Source organism: Carcharhinus amblyrhynchos, chromosome 4, assembly GCF_965287045.1.
Source record: "Carcharhinus amblyrhynchos chromosome 4, sCarAmb.v2.hapA, whole genome shotgun sequence".
NCBI lineage: Eukaryota > Metazoa > Chordata > Chondrichthyes > Carcharhiniformes > Carcharhinidae > Carcharhinus > Carcharhinus amblyrhynchos.
In genome coordinates, this window is record NC_137327.1 from 65,312,561 (window position 1) to 65,330,844 (window position 18,284).

Sequence of the window (18,284 nt, forward strand, 5' to 3'; positions counted from 1 at the left end):
AGATTCCTTGCCCCCATCCCTCACCACTCACCATTCCAGGAGCCATCGGGCTTCGTCTCCTAGGCTGGTGTACATTTCCTGCAGGAGGCACGCTACATATTTCCCATCCCAGAAGACTGAGAATTTTGCTGCAGATGGACTCCTAATCATCCCCTGTGCCCACCAGGGAGCAGCCATCCTTCTCCTGGCAGTCACCCTCTAGGTCCAAGACCCCCACCACAGTTAGCATGGCAGACAGCACAGACCTGCCAACTAGTACCGACGCCAGGGTTGATGACAGAGGGGTCCTCCTTGGGCTTTTCCCTGGTTTTTGGGCCAGAGAGTGATGATCGCTCAGAACCCACTCCACCCCAGACATCGGGTCACCTTGGGAGTCAAGAGAAATCTCTAGCTCCAGAACAGGGCTGCCCGTTGCCAGGGGCTAGGACAGACAAGGTTCCCTCCTTGCTACTAGAACCCAATGACCTAAATAACGGGGTGACGCTGCAGTACCGGCGTTCTAAAAACAAATGCTTCCAGGATGCAAAAAGGGCCTTGGGGTTCCTGCTCACACCCGGCCCTGGTGGGTCCTGCTAGGAGGGGTGTGACAGCAAGTACTCGGTCTTTTTTTCATTCTACCCCCCTTTCTCGATTAGGTTGTGAAAATTGAGAGGTGCAGGCAAGGTGGGTTAGGTTATGAAACAGGGGATGTGAAGGTCACTTCTATTCATTGCGGAGGTGATGTTAAAGACTTCATAGATTTTCCCCTTCCAATGTGCAACAGTGTTTTGGAGGCCACCCAGGCAGGGGAAACCTTGCTAGCTCCTATGCTCTACCCTGTTGATGCCCCACCTCTTGGGCTTATCTAACCTTTTGAAAGATATGGCCTCAAGGTCAGACACACAAATATGCAGAGATGACGCCGAGCCCAGCACACAACGCTGAAGCATCAATGGGCCCAGATGATGACTGAGTTTGTTTCTCCAAGCTGGTGACTTGGGTGATAGGGACATGTACAGGGGTATGTTCCCCTGTTTCGCTCTGTACCATGCCTTTCAGTCACATGACACTCTGCCCCCCTCCATCCGACATGATGGCTGCTGCTGACATGGCCTCCTCTTGCGAGGCAGTTGAAGTAACAATGGGGAGAAGGGGAAGCAGGAGGTGGGGGGCGCAGTGCCAGTTGCAGCTTCTGTGGCGTTGTCAGCAGCTTTGGAGGTAAGGCAGTTTTTACGAATGTGCCTCACTCCCTCCAGGCATTGCACCACATGCCATCGGTGGACCAGAAGACACGGTAAATGGCTCCCTCATGGGAGATGTCAAAGCCCCCCTCCAAGCACTGCTCCCAGCCAGGCAGGTGAAAAAGTAGCTATGCCGTACTGAGATCTCCTTTAGGCCGAGCAGTATTGGCCCCAACCCAGACCTAACTTCTCCCAGTTGATAGAGTTGGGGGAGGAGGAGCTCAACCGGGATGAAGGATGGGATGTTAGATAATATAATCCTTTGGCAATGGCCTCAAGTGGATCTACTGCCAGGAAGGTTCCACCCACCGTAAGCCTCTCTTCCAGGGTGAGTAGACCCTCCACTGGGCCTTAAAAAAAAGTATGGCTTTTTCCATACATTTTGGAGACCCCGTCTCCAAAGTGTTTAATGATATTCACGACTGGGACCTCTGCAGTGCCAGTCATGCCAAAAAGGTGGCTGCGTGGAAACCAGCTCTCAGATTATCGGAGGCAGACACCGCACTCTGGCAGTCAGTGTCATAAAAAAATGTACGACCTTCTGCGAGCAGCAAGGGTGAGTAAGCATCCCACTTGGAACCGCGCACATGCTTGGTAAGGATCTCCAAACCTGCTTAGACATCTGAAGGGCATGAAACAAGTGACCCTTCCCCCAGGAACAGAATCTAACCCCTTCTCCTCACCCCTAAACAATCACCCCACGACTGAATAAAAATAGTGTATCATGAAATGGAGAAAATTTGCAGCCAAGATTCTATCAAGGCTAGAATTATTGTTTTGTCTTAGTACAAGTATAATTGTCAGAAACACAGTTGGGCAGAACTGCACGTTCCTGGAACAGCATGGAGCTGGATCAATGAACAGGAAGCAATAAGAGGAACTGCATATGAACTGATTCTGTCTGAACTGTTTCTGAATTTGCACTGCTGAAAATCCAAATAGTTTAGGTTCACGATGCTGCAGATCTCAATAGTCAGCGGCAATCCCAATGTATCATTCACTGGCTGATACAAAGCTGGCTGAAACAACTCTACACTATCATATTTTCTTGTGTTTATCAGGGCCTGTTTCCAAGATAACATGGCGGATGTTTGGGATAGACAGATACATTTCAGCTGACCGAAGGAGTATCCACTATTCTTGGTCCGAGTGAGCCTTTATACTTTTGAAATCTTTCAATGAGAATCCAACAACTGATGATGCAAAAATGTGACCTATATACATCAGGTACAATTACATACAACACTGACAACCATCAGGAGTACTGGACAAGATTGTAAAGTGCATCACCAAGTTGATGAGGTGCATTATACTGAGTTATTGTGGCTTTGCCAGCAGCTGGTCAGACCTATTTAATCACCATTGACACAAAGTGATCTGACTATTGGGATTTCTGAGTTCAAAAACAAAATCACAGTGGAGAATTCTACAGAGTAATATTGGGGCACCAGAACAGCACATTTCAGTGACATTTTAGGGATAAGACCCCAATTAACAGCTTCTGTTTTTTTTTAAGAACGAAGTGCATTACCGTGCAGACTATTAATTCTTTCGGACAGTAATAATGTTTGTGTGGTCTGTGTCTCTCAACCTAAGATAATGAAGCAACACAAGAACAATTGACCAACAACGGATTAGCTGCGAGCTAGGAAACCTGAGAACACTAAACCACCATTCATGTAAGGAGGGCAGTAAGTCTGTTAAAAACTATCTTCAGACAAGTGTTGAATTTCCAATAGATTCTCAAACTGGTTCCTTGTAACGTAAGCAACCTCAAAGTCCCAGAAAAAGCATTGATATTGGCTCCTTGGGATAAGTAGCTACAATAATGAGTGGGAAAACATCAATAATCCATGCCACAAACACAGCAGTGTAAGGAGGAAATTGAGTATAACATTTTCCCAGTGTGGGATCGTTTACCTTCAGCATAACTTCCCATTTCTCTGCACAAAGTCCATACCATGATAACCACAATGAACAGAGCTGATTTATGTAATACGTATTTAATCAGATGTGCAGTACCAACATTAAACACTACACCATGTTTTGAATTAAACTCTCCATATTTCTATAAAAAACAGCATATATTCCAGCAGGAGCGTCTAATTGGACTGATGCTTATTACACCAGTCCAAATGGGATGTATTGGAAGTGAATCAAGGCAGCGAACAAGACTGTTGTGGATGGTAGTTCAAACCTCTTTCAGAGGGTCCATGGTTGGAGGGCTCTCCTTCCAGTGAGGAGGCCAGGTAGCCTGGATACTAGGTCGCTCCTTTACTCGATTGTAATAATTTAGCAGGCAAGGATATTTTTTCTGTGACAATCTAAAATACAAATAAAAAATATTGTAAGTTTAGCATTACAGGTTTTCAATCTAGTTATCTGGTGTCCAGAAGACATTCAGTCTCCTTAATTACCTCTATTTACCTGACATTTTGTAACCCAATTGGTGTAGCACAGTGGTTAACATTGCTACCTCACAGCATCAGGTACCCGAGTTCAATTCCGGCCTTGGGTAATCGGCTGTGTGGAGTTTGCACATTCTCCCCGTGTCTGCGTGTGTTTCCTCCCACAGTCCAAGGATATGCAGGTTAGGTGGATTGGCCATGGTAAATTGTCCCTTAGTATCCCAAGGTGGGTTAGGGGTCATGGGAATCAGGCAGGGGGAGGATGTGTGTGGGTCTGGGTAAGGTGCAGAGTTGGTGCAGAATGGGCCGAATGGCCTCCTTCTAAACTTTTAGGGATTCTATGATTCAGTGAGCTTCACTCATCTGACTCTGTAAATCTGGCACTAGGATTCATTCTGATTTTTCTTCTTACTGTAAGTGAACAACAACAGCACTGTAGTAGCAGCTACTCTGGAAGAATTTGCTAGGTGATCTCTCAAATCAACACAGGAATGGGGTTGGCAAGGAGGGCTGCAGGGAGAGGGTGGCAAATGGTGCGGAGGAATGAAAGCTTACAAATAAATACAGAAGCCACACAACTATAAACAACACCAATATTTATACAGAGTCTTCATCATAATGAAATGTCCCAAAACACTTTATTTACAGGGAAGTTTTCAAACAAAATTTGACACAGGATACATAAGGAAGTAGAATAGTTGCCCAAAAGCTTGGACAAAGAGGTGGGATTTAAACAGTGTCTTAAAGGAGATAGAGAGGCTTGGGGACAGAATTCCAAAGCCAAGGGGCTAAACATCTGATGGCATATCCACCAATGTTAGAGCAATTAAACCTGGAAATGCAAATGAGGCTATAATTAGATGAGTGTAGGTATCTCAGAAAGATGTCTTGCAATCCCGGCCAGCCTGCTTCTACTTACTTCCCAAAATCCACAAAAAGGACCATCCTGGTAGGGCCAGTGTTAGATGCTCCTGCCCCATTGAACTTATTTCCTCTTACCTTGACTCCATCCTCACCCCCTGGTCCATTCCCTCCCCACCTACATCCGGATTCCTCTCATGCCCTGCGTCATATTGACAGCTTCCAGTTCAGAGGCAGTAACTGCCTCCTATTCACCACGGTTGTGCAATCTCTCTACACCTCCATCCCACACCAGAACAGCCTGAGAGCTCTTCGCTTCTTTCTTGAAAAGAGGCCTGAACAATCCCATCTATCAGCACTCTCCTCAACCTGGCTGAACTCGTTCTCTCTTTCAATAACTTCTCCTTTAACTCATCCCACCTTCTCCAAATCAAAGGAGTAGCAATGGGTCCTATCCACACTTGTCTTTTTATGGGGTATGTGGAACATTCCTTGTTCCAGGCCTATCCACGTCCCCTCCCTCAACTCCTTTACCGATACATTGTTTGACTACTTTGGTGTCGCTTCATGCTCTTGTCCAGACCTCAAAAAATTCATTAACCTTGCTTTCAGTTTCCACCCCTCCATCGCCTTCACCTGGTCCATCTCAGACACTTCCCTTTCTTGGTCTTTCAATCTATTGCCTGAAATAGAGAATCTACCAATATCCATTACAAGCCCACTGACTACCACAGTTAGCTGGACTACAGCTCTTCACACCCCACATCCTGTAAGGACTCCATCCCTTTCTCTCAGCTCTGTAATATTTGTTCCATTGATGTCACTTTCCAAAGTGGTATTTCTAATACGTGCTTTTTCCTCAACTGTGGATTCCCATCTACAATTGTAGACAAGGCCCTCAATAGAGAGCCCTAGACAGTCCATCTCCTGCGCCACGGTCCTCATACACTCCCCTCCCTCACAGAACAATGATAGTGTCCCCTTTATTCTCACATTTCATCCACCAGCCTCCGCATACAAAACATTTTCACCATTTTCACCAACTCCAGTGTTATGCCATCATCAAACACATCTTCCCTTCACTCCCTCTGTCAGCATTCCACAGAGACCGTTCCCTCTGGGATAATCTAGTCCAGACCTCCACTATACCCAACACCTCTCTTGTCACTCATGGCATCTTTTTGTGCAATAGCAGAAGGTGTAACACCTGTCCTTTTGCCTCTTCTATGCTCACCATCCAATGTCCAAAACATTCATTCCAAGTTAAGCAGCATTTCACTTGCACCTTTTCAATTTGGTATATTGCATTCACTGGTCCCAATGTAGTTTCTTCTGTATCAGAGAGACCAAGCATAGACTGGGTGATCACTTTGCTGAGCTTCCGTTTGCTTGCCATTTTAACACACGATTCTACTCCCATGCCCACGTCTGTGCTTGGCTTGCTGCAGTGTTCCAGTGAAGCTCAACGCAAACTGGAGGAACAGCATCTTATTTTCCGGCTTCGCACTTTACACCTTCCAGCTCAACATCGAATTCAACAACTTCAGATGATTTCCTCTACCTTACCTTGGCCCCCTTTGTTTTCATTCTATTTTGTTTTTTTTAAAACTGTTCTCTTTTATTTTCTTTATGGTCTTTCATTTTAATTTCCCTCTTCCACTTCCTTTTTCTACATTTTAGCTCTGTCCCATCGCACGCTCCCCCCGCCCCAAACTGCTCCCTGTCCTCCCTTCAACATTTCCAACTGTCACAGCTTACAACTTCTCTGCCATTTGGCCATTCACACTCTTTATTCTGTCTGTGGACAACTATTAACAGTCTGTTCCCCTGGTTTCTATGGCTATAACTCATCTTTCATTCCCTCCCCCTGCAGTATAAATATCTCCCACTTTCTATGCCTTTTAGCTTTGACAAAGGATCATCTGGACTCGAAACGTCAGCTCTTTTCTCTCCTGACACATGCTGCCAGACCTGCTGAGATTTTCCAGCATTTTCGCTTTTGGTTTCTGTAGGTTCATTAACCCCTCACCATCACACTTGGGAGTTCTATTATCCACTTCAGCATTACACTGGGGGGTCATTACTCTCCCTCAATGGGAGACATAGGGAGTGGATGGGGCTGTTTTTATTGGGATAATGTCTCACTGCACCAAGGTAGGCCTTATAACCAGCCTGGCTCCAGGACCAGCCCCTCTGCCTGTCTCCTTTTCCAGGTTAGCTGGCCCAGCTCCAGCGTACACCTGACCCCAGCAATGGGGATCCCACCTTTGCTGGCACTTTCTCCTGAAGCAGGTGGGGGCACTGAAAAGTCAGGCCTTAAATTTAATTTACAAATAAGTCTGTAATAAATGCCAGCCATGTCAGTGACATCACAAAAATGGAAGAAAAAATTATCAATCTCACCATCACGGCGCAGCATAGGCAGCACGGTAGCACAGTGGCTAGCACTGCTGCTTCACAGCTCCAGGGTCCTGGGTTCGATTCCCGACTCAGGTCACTGTCTGTGTGCAGTTTGCACATTCTCCTTGTGTCTGCGTGGGTTTTCTCCGGGTATTCCGGTTTCCTCCCACAATCCAAAGATGTGCGGGTTAGGTTGATTGGCCATGCTAAGAAATTGCCCCTTAGAGTCCAGGGATGTGTAGGTTAGAGGGATTAGTGGGTATAATTTGTAGGGATATGGGGATAGGGCCTGGGTGGGATTGTGTTTGGTGCAGACTCGAAGGGCTGAAGGGCCTCTTTCTGCACTGTAGGGTTCTATGGTTCTATCACAACCACCTGAACTCTCATCTAATCCAACAGTCAGTGGGAATCTCCCAACAATCTGTTCATTTTTACTTCATTACGATCATTTCATGAACCTATGCAATTTATAAATATCCATGTGGGCTTTTAAAATAAAGAACATTACTGCACAGGAACAGGCCCTTCGGCCCTCCAACCCTGCACTGACCATGCTGCCCGAATTAACTAAAACCCCCTACCCTTCTGTGGACCATATCCTCTATTCATGTACTTGTCAGGACGCCCCTGAAAAGTCATTACCGTGTCCGCTTCCACTACCTCCCCCGGCAATGAGTTCCAGGCACCCACTGCTCTCTGCATAAAAAATCTGCCTTATACATCTCCTTTAAACCTTGCCCCTCGCACCTTAAACCTATGCCTCCTGGTAATTCACTCTTCCACCCTGGGAAAAAGCTTTGACTATCCACTTTGTTCATAATCTTATAGACTTCTATCAGGTCTCCCCTCAATTTAATGCAAAACCTGGCACAATTGCTCACTTGCACGTCAGCAATAATGCATCAAAGCTCACAGAAAGCTCAAGGTAAAGCTGAGTTGTTCATGAAGAAAAACTCATACCATTGAAAACACTCTCAGTACACATTAGAAGTAATCCAAGATCAGTTGGACTTTGAAACATTAAACAGAGATACTAGATTTGAGAGAGATATCTTATATTTAAGGTACCAATCTGTAACTCACCCAAATCGGACGCAGAGAGCCAGTTGTGGGAACAGCATGACATCAGCCATGGTGAAGTTTTCCCCTGCTATATATGATCGTGGTCCCATCTGAAAACAGGAGAGATTACAGCTGCTTATTTGTATGCTATGATCATTATGCTATTTTGTGCCAATGTGGAAGGACATCATCCATATTCAGCCTAATGTCTATACTTTGTTAGGAACTCTTACTTCCATTTCTCAATCCCACAAAGCATCAACTCACTCTTGTCAGAGAGCTACAATAGCAAACATTGGTGCTTCATTGGTTCTACCTGTAACTATAGAGTGATGCCAATAAGGATTCATCCAATGGAATGAATGCGCCAGAAATCCTAATCTACCAACAATCATTTAAAAAAAACTGTTTATTTCTTTGCAGGTGAAAACTGGAGAAGTATATTTTACTCACTAAAGAAACAGATAAGTTGCTGAAAGATTCCATATATTTTCATGTCTCTATTCATTCCCATCAGTAAGCAAAACTATACATTTAAAATGGCAGCATCGTTTTGAGGTTCAAAAACGATTGGTCAGTCTCAGTTTGGATCCTCCAGACTCTGTGAAACCAGACTGGTCAGTCTCAGTTCGTGTTCTTCTGGTTGTGTTAATCTGGATTGGCCAGTCTCAGTACAGATCCTGCAGACTATGAGAAACCAGATTGGTAGTCTCAGTCCGGATCCTCCATAGTCGACAAAAGCAGATTGCTCAGTCTCAGTTTGCATCCTCCTGGCTGTGTGAAACTGGATTGGCCAGTCTGAATCCCATTCCTCAGGCTGTGTGGAACAGGATTGGTCAGATCCATGAATGCTCAGTTTTGAATTGCAATATCAGATCTGAATTGATCCCATTTTGCATGGTAGCAGTGCCAGACAACATGTTGTAGGGGATCCTCAGTGTCAGAACTGTCTTCATCTCCAAAAGGACTGTATGCTATTCACTCCTACAATGTCCAAAAATGGTGATGCTGATGGTTTAGGGGTTTAACTTTCTGTGGCAACTTAATCAGCTCACTCAACTAGTTCCCAATCCACCACTATAATATTCCACTCCCTCCACTACTGGCGCACAGTGACCTGAGTGTGAAACGTCTACAAGATGCACTGGAGCACCAACACAAGGCTCTTTGGCAGCACCTCCAAACAATGTATTCTACCCCTAGATGCACAAGAGCAGCAGACACATGGAAACAGCTCCAACTGCAAGTTCCCCTCCAAGTCACTCACCATCCTGACTTGAAACTTCTGTATTCACTGTCATTGGGTCAAATCCTGGAATTCACTCTCTAGCAGCATAGTGGGTCTATCTATACCAAATGGACTATAGCGGTTCACAAAGGTAGCTCATCACACCTTCTTAAAGACAATTAGGGAAGGGCAATAAATGCTACTCTAGCCAGTGTTGCCCATGTTCCAAGAATGAACGTAAAAAATACCCTTACCCAACATAATTCTAATTTCAGTCTTGAAAATTTTAGATTTCCAATTCCCTCTGTGCAAACTGTTCAATTTCATTCCTGAACAGCCTAGCTCTAATTATAGCATTTTGTCTTCTCATTCTGGACTCTCCTGCCACAGATATTGTTTTTCTATCTCACCTCCTTTCTGGTTTTAATACCCTAAATTAGTTCACTCCTCAACGTTGTAAAGTCAAGGGAATACTATCTTCATAACTTAACCCACTAAACCCAAGTGTCATTCTAGTGAACCTTGCCACATGCCGTCCTAAGCCAATGTATTCTTTGAGATGTGGTGCCCCATTTCTCCAGATGGGGCATAATAACCATTCTGTACAACTGAAGCATCACTTTCTCCTTATTGCATTGTAATTCCCTTGATGTAAAGGATGTACCTTCCCCAGATATCCTTCCCAGAGAGTAAATTCTGCCGTCAGTGCAGATTTATTTCTTGCCAGTGCAGTGTCATGTCGTTCAGGTTCAGGAACCCTCCAATTGTAGAACGCAAAATCAGCTGCAGGTAAAATAACAGTGAGATTAAAATGGTCTCTGCTTCTCATAACATCAATAAACTTTTCAACCAATTTTAGTGTCAAAGCGATTGCTCTAAATCATGTGAGCTCACACACCACTTAGACTAGAACAATTCCTGCAACAGTAACAACAAGAAACAGCTCACTTGCCTTTAATCAAATCCCATTGGGAAAATCCGAATCAATTTTTTTGACTAACAAAATCAAATTAAACAGGGGGACAAGTTAAAATGGGCAGCACTCAAAAAGAAAAAGAACCACCCAAAACAAAACACAAAGTGGAGAGAAAACTTCAAACATCAAACTTAAATGTGAATAATAGGGTCGATAATAGATTCCAGCCCCTGCGGTGCTCAACAAGCATGGAAGGCCTCTATGGTGTCCTCAGAATCCACATGCTTCCCTCCAGGGACATCCAGCCACGACTGAGGGGCAGACAATCCAGCCGGATGACCCCCCTCAGTTGCCCACTGCCTGAACCTGTTCAGGCCTGGGCAAGTTTGAGTCAAACACAATTTCCTGAAAGCAGCAATTTCCTGTCAATTGCTAAGGATTACTCGCTGTGTTGCAACTTGATGAGGAGAATCTGTGAACATAAATTGGGCTGGAACTGATGGAGACAGGACTAGGTGTGGAGAATTAATTGGATTTTTGCTCCACAGAAGCTATTCTTGCTCTCTTTCTCAAGCAAAGTGTGTAGTGACTCTTTTGTGAAAATGATTTTCTAAATACCCCCTCCAAACCTGCTTCCATTTGCTCCCTTTGCATTGTAGAAATCATAGAAACCCTACAGTACTGAAAGAGGCCATTCGGCCCATCATGTCTGCAGTGACCAAAATCCCACCCAAACTCTACCCCCATATCCGTACATTTTTTTTTAAAAACGCACTAATCCTCTAACCTATGCATCTATGGTCAATTTAGCATGGCCAATCAACCAAACCTGCACATCTTTGGATTGTGGGAGGAAACCGGAGCACCCGGAAGAAACCCCTGCAGACGCGAGGAGAATGTGCAAACTCTGCACAGACAGTGACCCAAGCCAGGAATTGAACTCAGGTCCCTGGAGCTGTCATGGTTCCAGTACTAACTGCTATGTCGATGTACTCCTTCCACCTCCCCAACTGCCTTGTCCCTCCCTACTGCAGAACCTTCCTCTGTTTTCATGTCCCCACTTTCCCCACCTGCCCCTTGCCTCCCTCTCACATGTCCCACCTGCCTTCTCTCCACCCCACACCCTCCTTTCCTACTATCTCAACATCGTTCTCCACAACCCCATCTCCAGAACACAGCCGCAAGTGCCACAGTCTGAGTGAGTTGTAACAGTGGCACAATGGCTCTCAGTCGTCAGGAACTTACCCATTTTCTGATGTAGAGTTAGAACCTCAAACATTCTTTGGTAAACTAGAGCCTGTTCTGCTGGGGCATCTGGGATCAGCTGGTAGCCCTTGGATTTGAACTGACTCTGTAAAGCAGAGGAGAAGAAATAGATCCCATGAAAAAATATCAGATAGTATTCTTAAGGATTTCCTTGGATATTTAATGACCGGAAGATATGCTGGTTAGGGGCACTGGCCATGTTAAATTCTCCCTCAATGTATCCGAAGAAATGCTGGAGTATGATGACTAGGGGATTTTCAAACTAACTTCATTGCATTGTTAACACAAACCTACTTGTGATTAACAAATAAACATTTTTACTTTAGTTTCCAGCTATTTGAACTTCATTTTCACATCTAATCATTTTTCTTTGACTCATATGGCTTTGTGGTAAGATTGGCCATGCCTTTCCAAAGCCCCACTCATTACTGCACATTTACTTAGTTTAACTGATAGCTGCTGCTGTAATACTGGCCGTTACCAGCTCTACCAGGAGGTCTCATCATGTGATTTGGAATGGTGTAAAACTCCTACCCTAGCACATCCTCCTACCCTAGCATAATCCTTTGTCTATGGAAATGAAAATTTGTGCCAGGTTTTAGAGTTTCAAAACCAGTTTCTGATATTGAATTAAGGTCTGATGTAATTAAAAAGGCTCAAGTCTCTGCAAGTGCCTTTGTGTCTAACTGGTGCTGGGTGTCAGTTAACATTGTATAATTCAACACTATCTTCCGGGATGGCATAACTTCTCGATAATATGTTTCAAGGTTTACGTTTTGATATTTGTTTTCAAAATTCCCTATGACTGGCAGATTAATCTTCAATTATGCAATTCCAGGACAATGCTAGAGTTGAGAACTTCACATAGACATGGCATCTCAGCAGAGACACTAGCTCTGCTGCACAAATTCCAGAAAATAGGGGTTTAAAATTTACAGCTAGTTTTTATTTATTACATTATTGCTTGTTTGCTCCCTTCCATATCCTGAATGGCCTACTCTTGCTTCTATTTTATATGTTTCTCTTTCTGAGAGGAAGTGATTTTACTCCCTAAAAAGGTAGAACAGCCAGTGTTGCTGTGACTAAGATCAGTGAACATTACACTGACACAAGTAGTACCTGGAATTCCACATTTATCATTTAAACTGATATAAATGTACACCTCAACAAACAGTGCCAATGCTAGTGACCACCTCCTCCTTTTAAAGTCACATCATACCATAGGTATCAGTCATGGCTCAGCGGTAGCAATCCTGCCTCGCAATCAGAAGGTTGTCATTTCAAATCCCATTCCACAGCTTGGAGTACGAATTCCTGGCTGGCACTCCAGGATACATTATCCAGGGCAGAAGGTACTGGGAGTGTCCATGAGGGCAATCTTCCATGGGCTAAAGACACACTTGGAAGAGTGATGGGGCAGATCCATGAATGAGAAATGGCTACAATATTGGATACATCTGAATATTAGAAAATGACAGAACTGTGCAGCAATGCCAATTGCAAAATTACTCCAGTTGTTACTGCCTTGAAATGTGTGATTTTAAGAAATGTTTATCGTTCAACATTGCCTCTTAAGCTTGAGTGTTAGAGTGTATGATGGCTCAGAATGCACTAGAAGATCACAAGGAACAGCTAGCTGGTCTTGCTTGGTAGAGTTTCTTTGTGAGTGAGTTTCCTCTTCATCTGCCACCAAGTAGGCAGTGTGCAGACTGCTGAAATTGGCCAAGAACAATTTCATGGCCCACCTTGTACTCACCAGCATGTCTACTGGACCGCCACCCAAACGGAGGGAAAGAACCCAATAACCAGGGCTTTGACCTTCCTCACTCATACCAGCTTGATTGGATGACATTTCCAATCACGTCTTACTAACCCACATCTTCACCAGGAAATATCTGAAACTGATTTTGAAACTACAAAAACCCTGTGTTATCAAAAGTAGGAAGGCAGATTATTATTTGAAAGGCAGTGGATACTCAGTAGACCTTACTGTCCTGATGCATCAGTCACTAAAAGTAAGACTGTAGATAGAAAATGCGGCAAATGGTATGTTGGCCTTAATAGCAGGAGGATTTAAGTGTAGGAATAGGAATGTTTTACTGCAATTGTATGGATGGTTGATCAGACCACACCCAAGTATTGTGTGCAGTTTTCGTGTCTTTATCAGAGGAAGGATGTCCTTGCTATAGAAGGACTCAAAGGGTTTACCAGGCTGATTCCTGGGATGGCAGGACTGACATACGAGAAGAAATTGATTTGATTTATTATCACATATATTAGCACACAGTGAAAAGTATTGTTTCTTGCGAGCTCTACAGACAGTTGAGTCGGTTAGGATTATATTTACTGGAGTTTGGAAGAGTTGAGGGATCTCAGAAACTTAAAGAATTCTAACTAGACACAGCAGCAGATGCAGGAAGGATGTTCCTGATGGCGAGGTTCATAATCTAAGGATAAGGGGTAAACTTTTGGGATTGAGATTAAAGAGAAATTTCTTCACCCAGAGAGTGGTTAGTCTGTGGAATTCTCTACCACAGAAAGTAGTTGAGGCCAAAACATTGTATGTTTTCAAGAAGGATGTAGGTACAGCACTTGAACTGAAAGGGACTGAATGATATGGGGGTGGGGGGGTGGATGAACTGGATAGTCAGCCATGATTATAATGAATGGTGGAGCAGGCATGGATTTGATATTTGACTCCATATGAAAGCGCCTTAAATTTAAGTTCACACAGTCCTTTAATTTGAACTTTTGCCCAGTATTAACAGTCCCACCACCAGTGTGACAGAAATAGCCTGACATGAACAATGTCATAGTCTACGTCTGAAGTCACATGCCAACTGATTCAAGAGCAGCTTCTTCCCTGCTGCCATCAGACTTTTGAATGGACCTACCTCGCATTAAGTTGATCTTTCTCTACACTCTAGCTATGACTGTAACTCCACATTCTGCACTCTCTCATTTCATTCTCATGGTATGCTGTATCTGTATAGCACGCAATGTATGCTAATATATCTGACATAATAAATCAAATCAAAACAAAAGCTCACACATCTACAGTGGTCACACCGGCACAAAATTAAGTCTCACTGCACTGGTGGTGCAAGTTTAATCGCAGAAAGTGGAAATACTCAGCAGCCCAGGCAATCTCTTCAGAGACACAAGGTTAACATTTCAAGTCAATGGCCTTTCATCAGAATTAGTAAAAGTGTTGTTAAGAAGCAGGAAAAGGGGCAAGTGGAAAAACGACTTTAAAAAGTCTATGTTAGGGTGGATGGCAGAATAGATTAAATGACAAAAGGGATAATGATGCAAGAGAAAAGGTGGTGGTAAAGGGGCAAGAAAGAAACAAAAGATGGTCCGAGATGGAACTATCATGTGATTAACAGAACAAAATCACCTGCAGCTGCCATTTGAAATCAAGCAAATCTCTTTTTTAACTTCCTCTCTATTGACTGGAACTTCCTTAATGCAGGGTGGTTAGCACTGCTGCCTCACAGGGCCAGGGACCTGAGTTCAATTCCTGACTTGGGTCATTGTCTGTGTGGATTTTGCACATTCTCCCATGTCTGCAAGGGTTTCCTTTGGGTGTTCCGGTAGGTGGATTGGCCATGGTAAAATGCTCCTTCGGTGTCTGGGGACTAGCTAGGGTAAATGCATGGGGATAGGGCCTGGGTAGGATTGTGGACGGTGCAGACTCAACAGGCCGAATGGCTTCCTTCTGCACTGTAGGATTCTATGATTGATAGGTTTCTTGAACCTATATATAAATAAACAAACTGGGGAAGGGGCCATACCAGATTTGGTATTGGGGAATGAGCCTAGTCAAATGATCAAAGTTTCAATGGGGGACCATTTCAGGTACAATTACCATAATTCCATAAGTTTTAAGTTCCTTATGGATAAGAATAAGAGTAGTCCTAGAGTGGAAGTACTAAATTGAGGGAAGCCTAACTATGACAATATTAGGCAGGAACAGGGGAATGTAGATGTTGGATGACTGTTTGATGCTAAATCTACATCTGTCATGTGGGAATCTTGTAAAAGCCAGTTGATTAGAATTCAGAACCATCATGTTCCTAAGATGAAGGATAAGAATGGTAGGATTCGGGAATCTTGGATGACAAGAGAAATTATGAGCTCAGTCAACAAGAAAAAGGAGGCATTATTAAGGTTTATAAAACTGAAGACAGACAGAGCTCTTAAAGAATATAAAACAACTTAACCAAAATGTTAGGAGGGCTAAAAAGGGGCCATGAAATATCCTTGTCAAAATAGGAAAAAGGAAAATCCCAAGGCAGGTCCCAGAGAGCTGGAGAAAAGACAATGTTGTTCCTTTGTTTAAGAAGGGCAACAGGGATAATCTGGGAAATTATAGGCTGATGAGCTTTACATCAGCCGTAGGGAAATTATTGAAGGTACTTAACAGGATTTACTCATTTGGGAAAATATGGACTTACTAGCGATAGGCAGCATGGCTTTCCTGCAAAGGTTGTGTCTCACAAACTTGGTTGAGTTTCTTGAGGAAGGGACAAAAATGATTGATGAGGGCAGGGTAGTGGATGTTGTCTACATGGACTTTAGCAAGGCCTTTGACAAGGTCCCTGAAAGAGTTAATAATCACACAAGTTTAAAAATTACATAAGCTGCAAACTGAACCACAGTCACAGAGGAAAACCATGTGCAGACAAGAGGTTTTGTTAAAGTAGACTCAGATAAGAGTCAAAGACCATTTGATTGAATGATGTGCTGCTGCAGTTCAAGTCTGCCCATCAGAACAAGGAACAATGGAAAGGGGGGTTGAAATACCATTGCTCAGCAATATAACTATCATTTCTTGATGATATAACAACATGCACAAGTCTTAATTGGATATTATACCCCAATGTATGCATGTTGTAACATTAATTAATAATTATGATTGGATAGAGATAACTCCTATACTCCAATGATATGTGCTAATTACTTGTAATCAGAGTGGCACCTAAAATTACCAATGTATTTCTGAATTTTTCACTCTGAATGACTTCATTCACAGTCTTATAGCTATAGTCAACTTTTAATAAATTCATCTGGAACTACTCCATGACTTTGTCTGGCTACTTGAAGGGAACGATTGTTTTAAATACAACACGAAAACCACGTAACAGATTTGGCGTCAGGATAGAATTGCACTCAGGCCAGCTGGAGGTAGCGGTGAGTATGAGTGCTATTGTCAAACCAACAATAGATTTAACAAATGAAGTATGAACCCAAAGTAAAACAAAGTGAAAAGACAACAGAGGAACACACGGTGTCAACAAGACCATAAGCCATGGCAAAAGCGAAGAAAGTGAATGCCAACAATCTCAGCAGGTCTGACCGCATCTGAGAGGAGAGAATAGAGCCAACATTTCAAGTCTAGATGACCCTTTGTCAGAACTAAGTGCAAAGAGAATCACCAGAGATTTTGCTCCGTCGAAAGGTCATTTTGACTCAAAACGTTGGCTCTACTCTCTCTGCATAGATGTTGCCAAACTTGCTGAAATTTTCCAGCATTTTCTGTTTTTGGATTTACACTCAGTGCCACGTTCCCCTCTCACACTGGACATTTCAATCAACTTTAATGGCAATTTCCGGCCCTCACCAACACATGGTCCATCACTGATCCATCATAAACTAATCAATATCCAGAAAAGAAACTGCCTCAACTACTCCCGTATTTCCCGTTTTTATTTCACGTTTTCATCTTTTGTTCAGTTTAAGCAGTGAGACTTCCGCGTTTGTCTGGGTTACAGCCTCATTTTACCATCGGGGGCGGGGGAGCTCAGTGTTTCTGAACTGAAATCTCAGGTCCTCCAACAGAGACTAAGAGCGAAGTATGCCGATTTGCGTGTAGCTTCCATCTGAAGCATATTAACACTTACCTCAAGATACATGCAGGCCGCGAAAGATTCGTTCACGATGTTGCCGTTATGCTTGAAACTTGGAAGCTGGGACACAAAGTGAAAGCAATTACTGGGCGAAAGATTACACCAAGCATTGTTCAAGAATAATTGAGAAGTTGTTACTGCAAATTTGTGAAATATTATTTTCTGTCAGACAGACGCACACCCCGGCAGTGTACTGTTCAAAAAAACCATGTTGAACAATTCCTGATCAATCACACAATTCTGTTCAGAATATATAAGTTTTTATTACTTGTCCTCTGGGGTTTATTGCCAGAACTTCCGGTGACTTGTGCTCCTGTTTATCAAAACTCAACAATTTTTGCGGTATCGTATACAGTTTTTTCTCTTGTAGAGCAATCATGATCCTCCAGCAGGGCGGGGAGCCCGAACCCCAGAATAAGACACTGTTCTCAGCCATTAATGGAACTCTTCAAACACTATCCCCACACTTCTCCTTCCGTCGGTTTCTTTCTGCTAAGTCACCACCGCACCCAGGGTTTTATCTGAACTCATGGTCAGCTGATCGTAAACCGTGTTGTAATTCAGGAAATGACAGTGCAAAAATGAAAAAAGTTGCCGAGCCCTTTCATCTGTAATGAGTATTTCAAAGGACTTTTGAAAACCCCTTGAAAAGTGCAGTGGCATGGTGACACAGTGGTTAGCATTGCTGCTTCACAGGACTAGGGAACCAGGCGCAATTCTAGCCTTGGGTCACTGTGTAGAGTTTGCACGTTCTCTTTGTGTCTGTGCAGATTTTCTCCCGGCGCTCCAGTTTCCTCCTGTAGTCCAAAGACGGCCCGGTTAGATTGACTGGCCATGCTAAATTGACCCTTTGTTTCGGGGGATTAGCAGGGTAAATATGTGGGGGATGCAGAGGGCTAGAAGAGGCTAATAAACACATACAGTAACTTTAGAATGAATGATCTAGGACTTGGGAACATAAGCAAGACAGGGCTGTTGCCGTAGAAGGCAACTCTGAATGATTAACAAATA

At 43.6% G+C, this 18,284-nt stretch overlaps 1 protein-coding gene across 1 annotated transcript; it reads right to left on the bottom strand.

Moving 5' to 3' along the window:
• Nucleotides 1-3,207: 3,207 nt before the first annotated feature.
• On the bottom strand, nucleotides 3,208-17,789 carry LOC145342074 (glutathione S-transferase A-like). Its single transcript, XM_080187280.1, has 6 exons — nucleotides 17,542-17,789; nucleotides 17,268-17,333; nucleotides 11,341-11,446; nucleotides 9,844-9,962; nucleotides 7,973-8,061; nucleotides 3,208-3,544 (listed from the first exon to the last, which is right to left on the bottom strand). Exons 1-6 carry the CDS (start codon nucleotides 17,707-17,709, stop codon nucleotides 3,412-3,414), a joined length of 681 nt encoding a protein of 226 aa, XP_080043406.1. The 5' UTR covers nucleotides 17,710-17,789; the 3' UTR covers nucleotides 3,208-3,411.
• Between the last annotated feature and the right edge of the window lie 495 nt (nucleotides 17,790-18,284).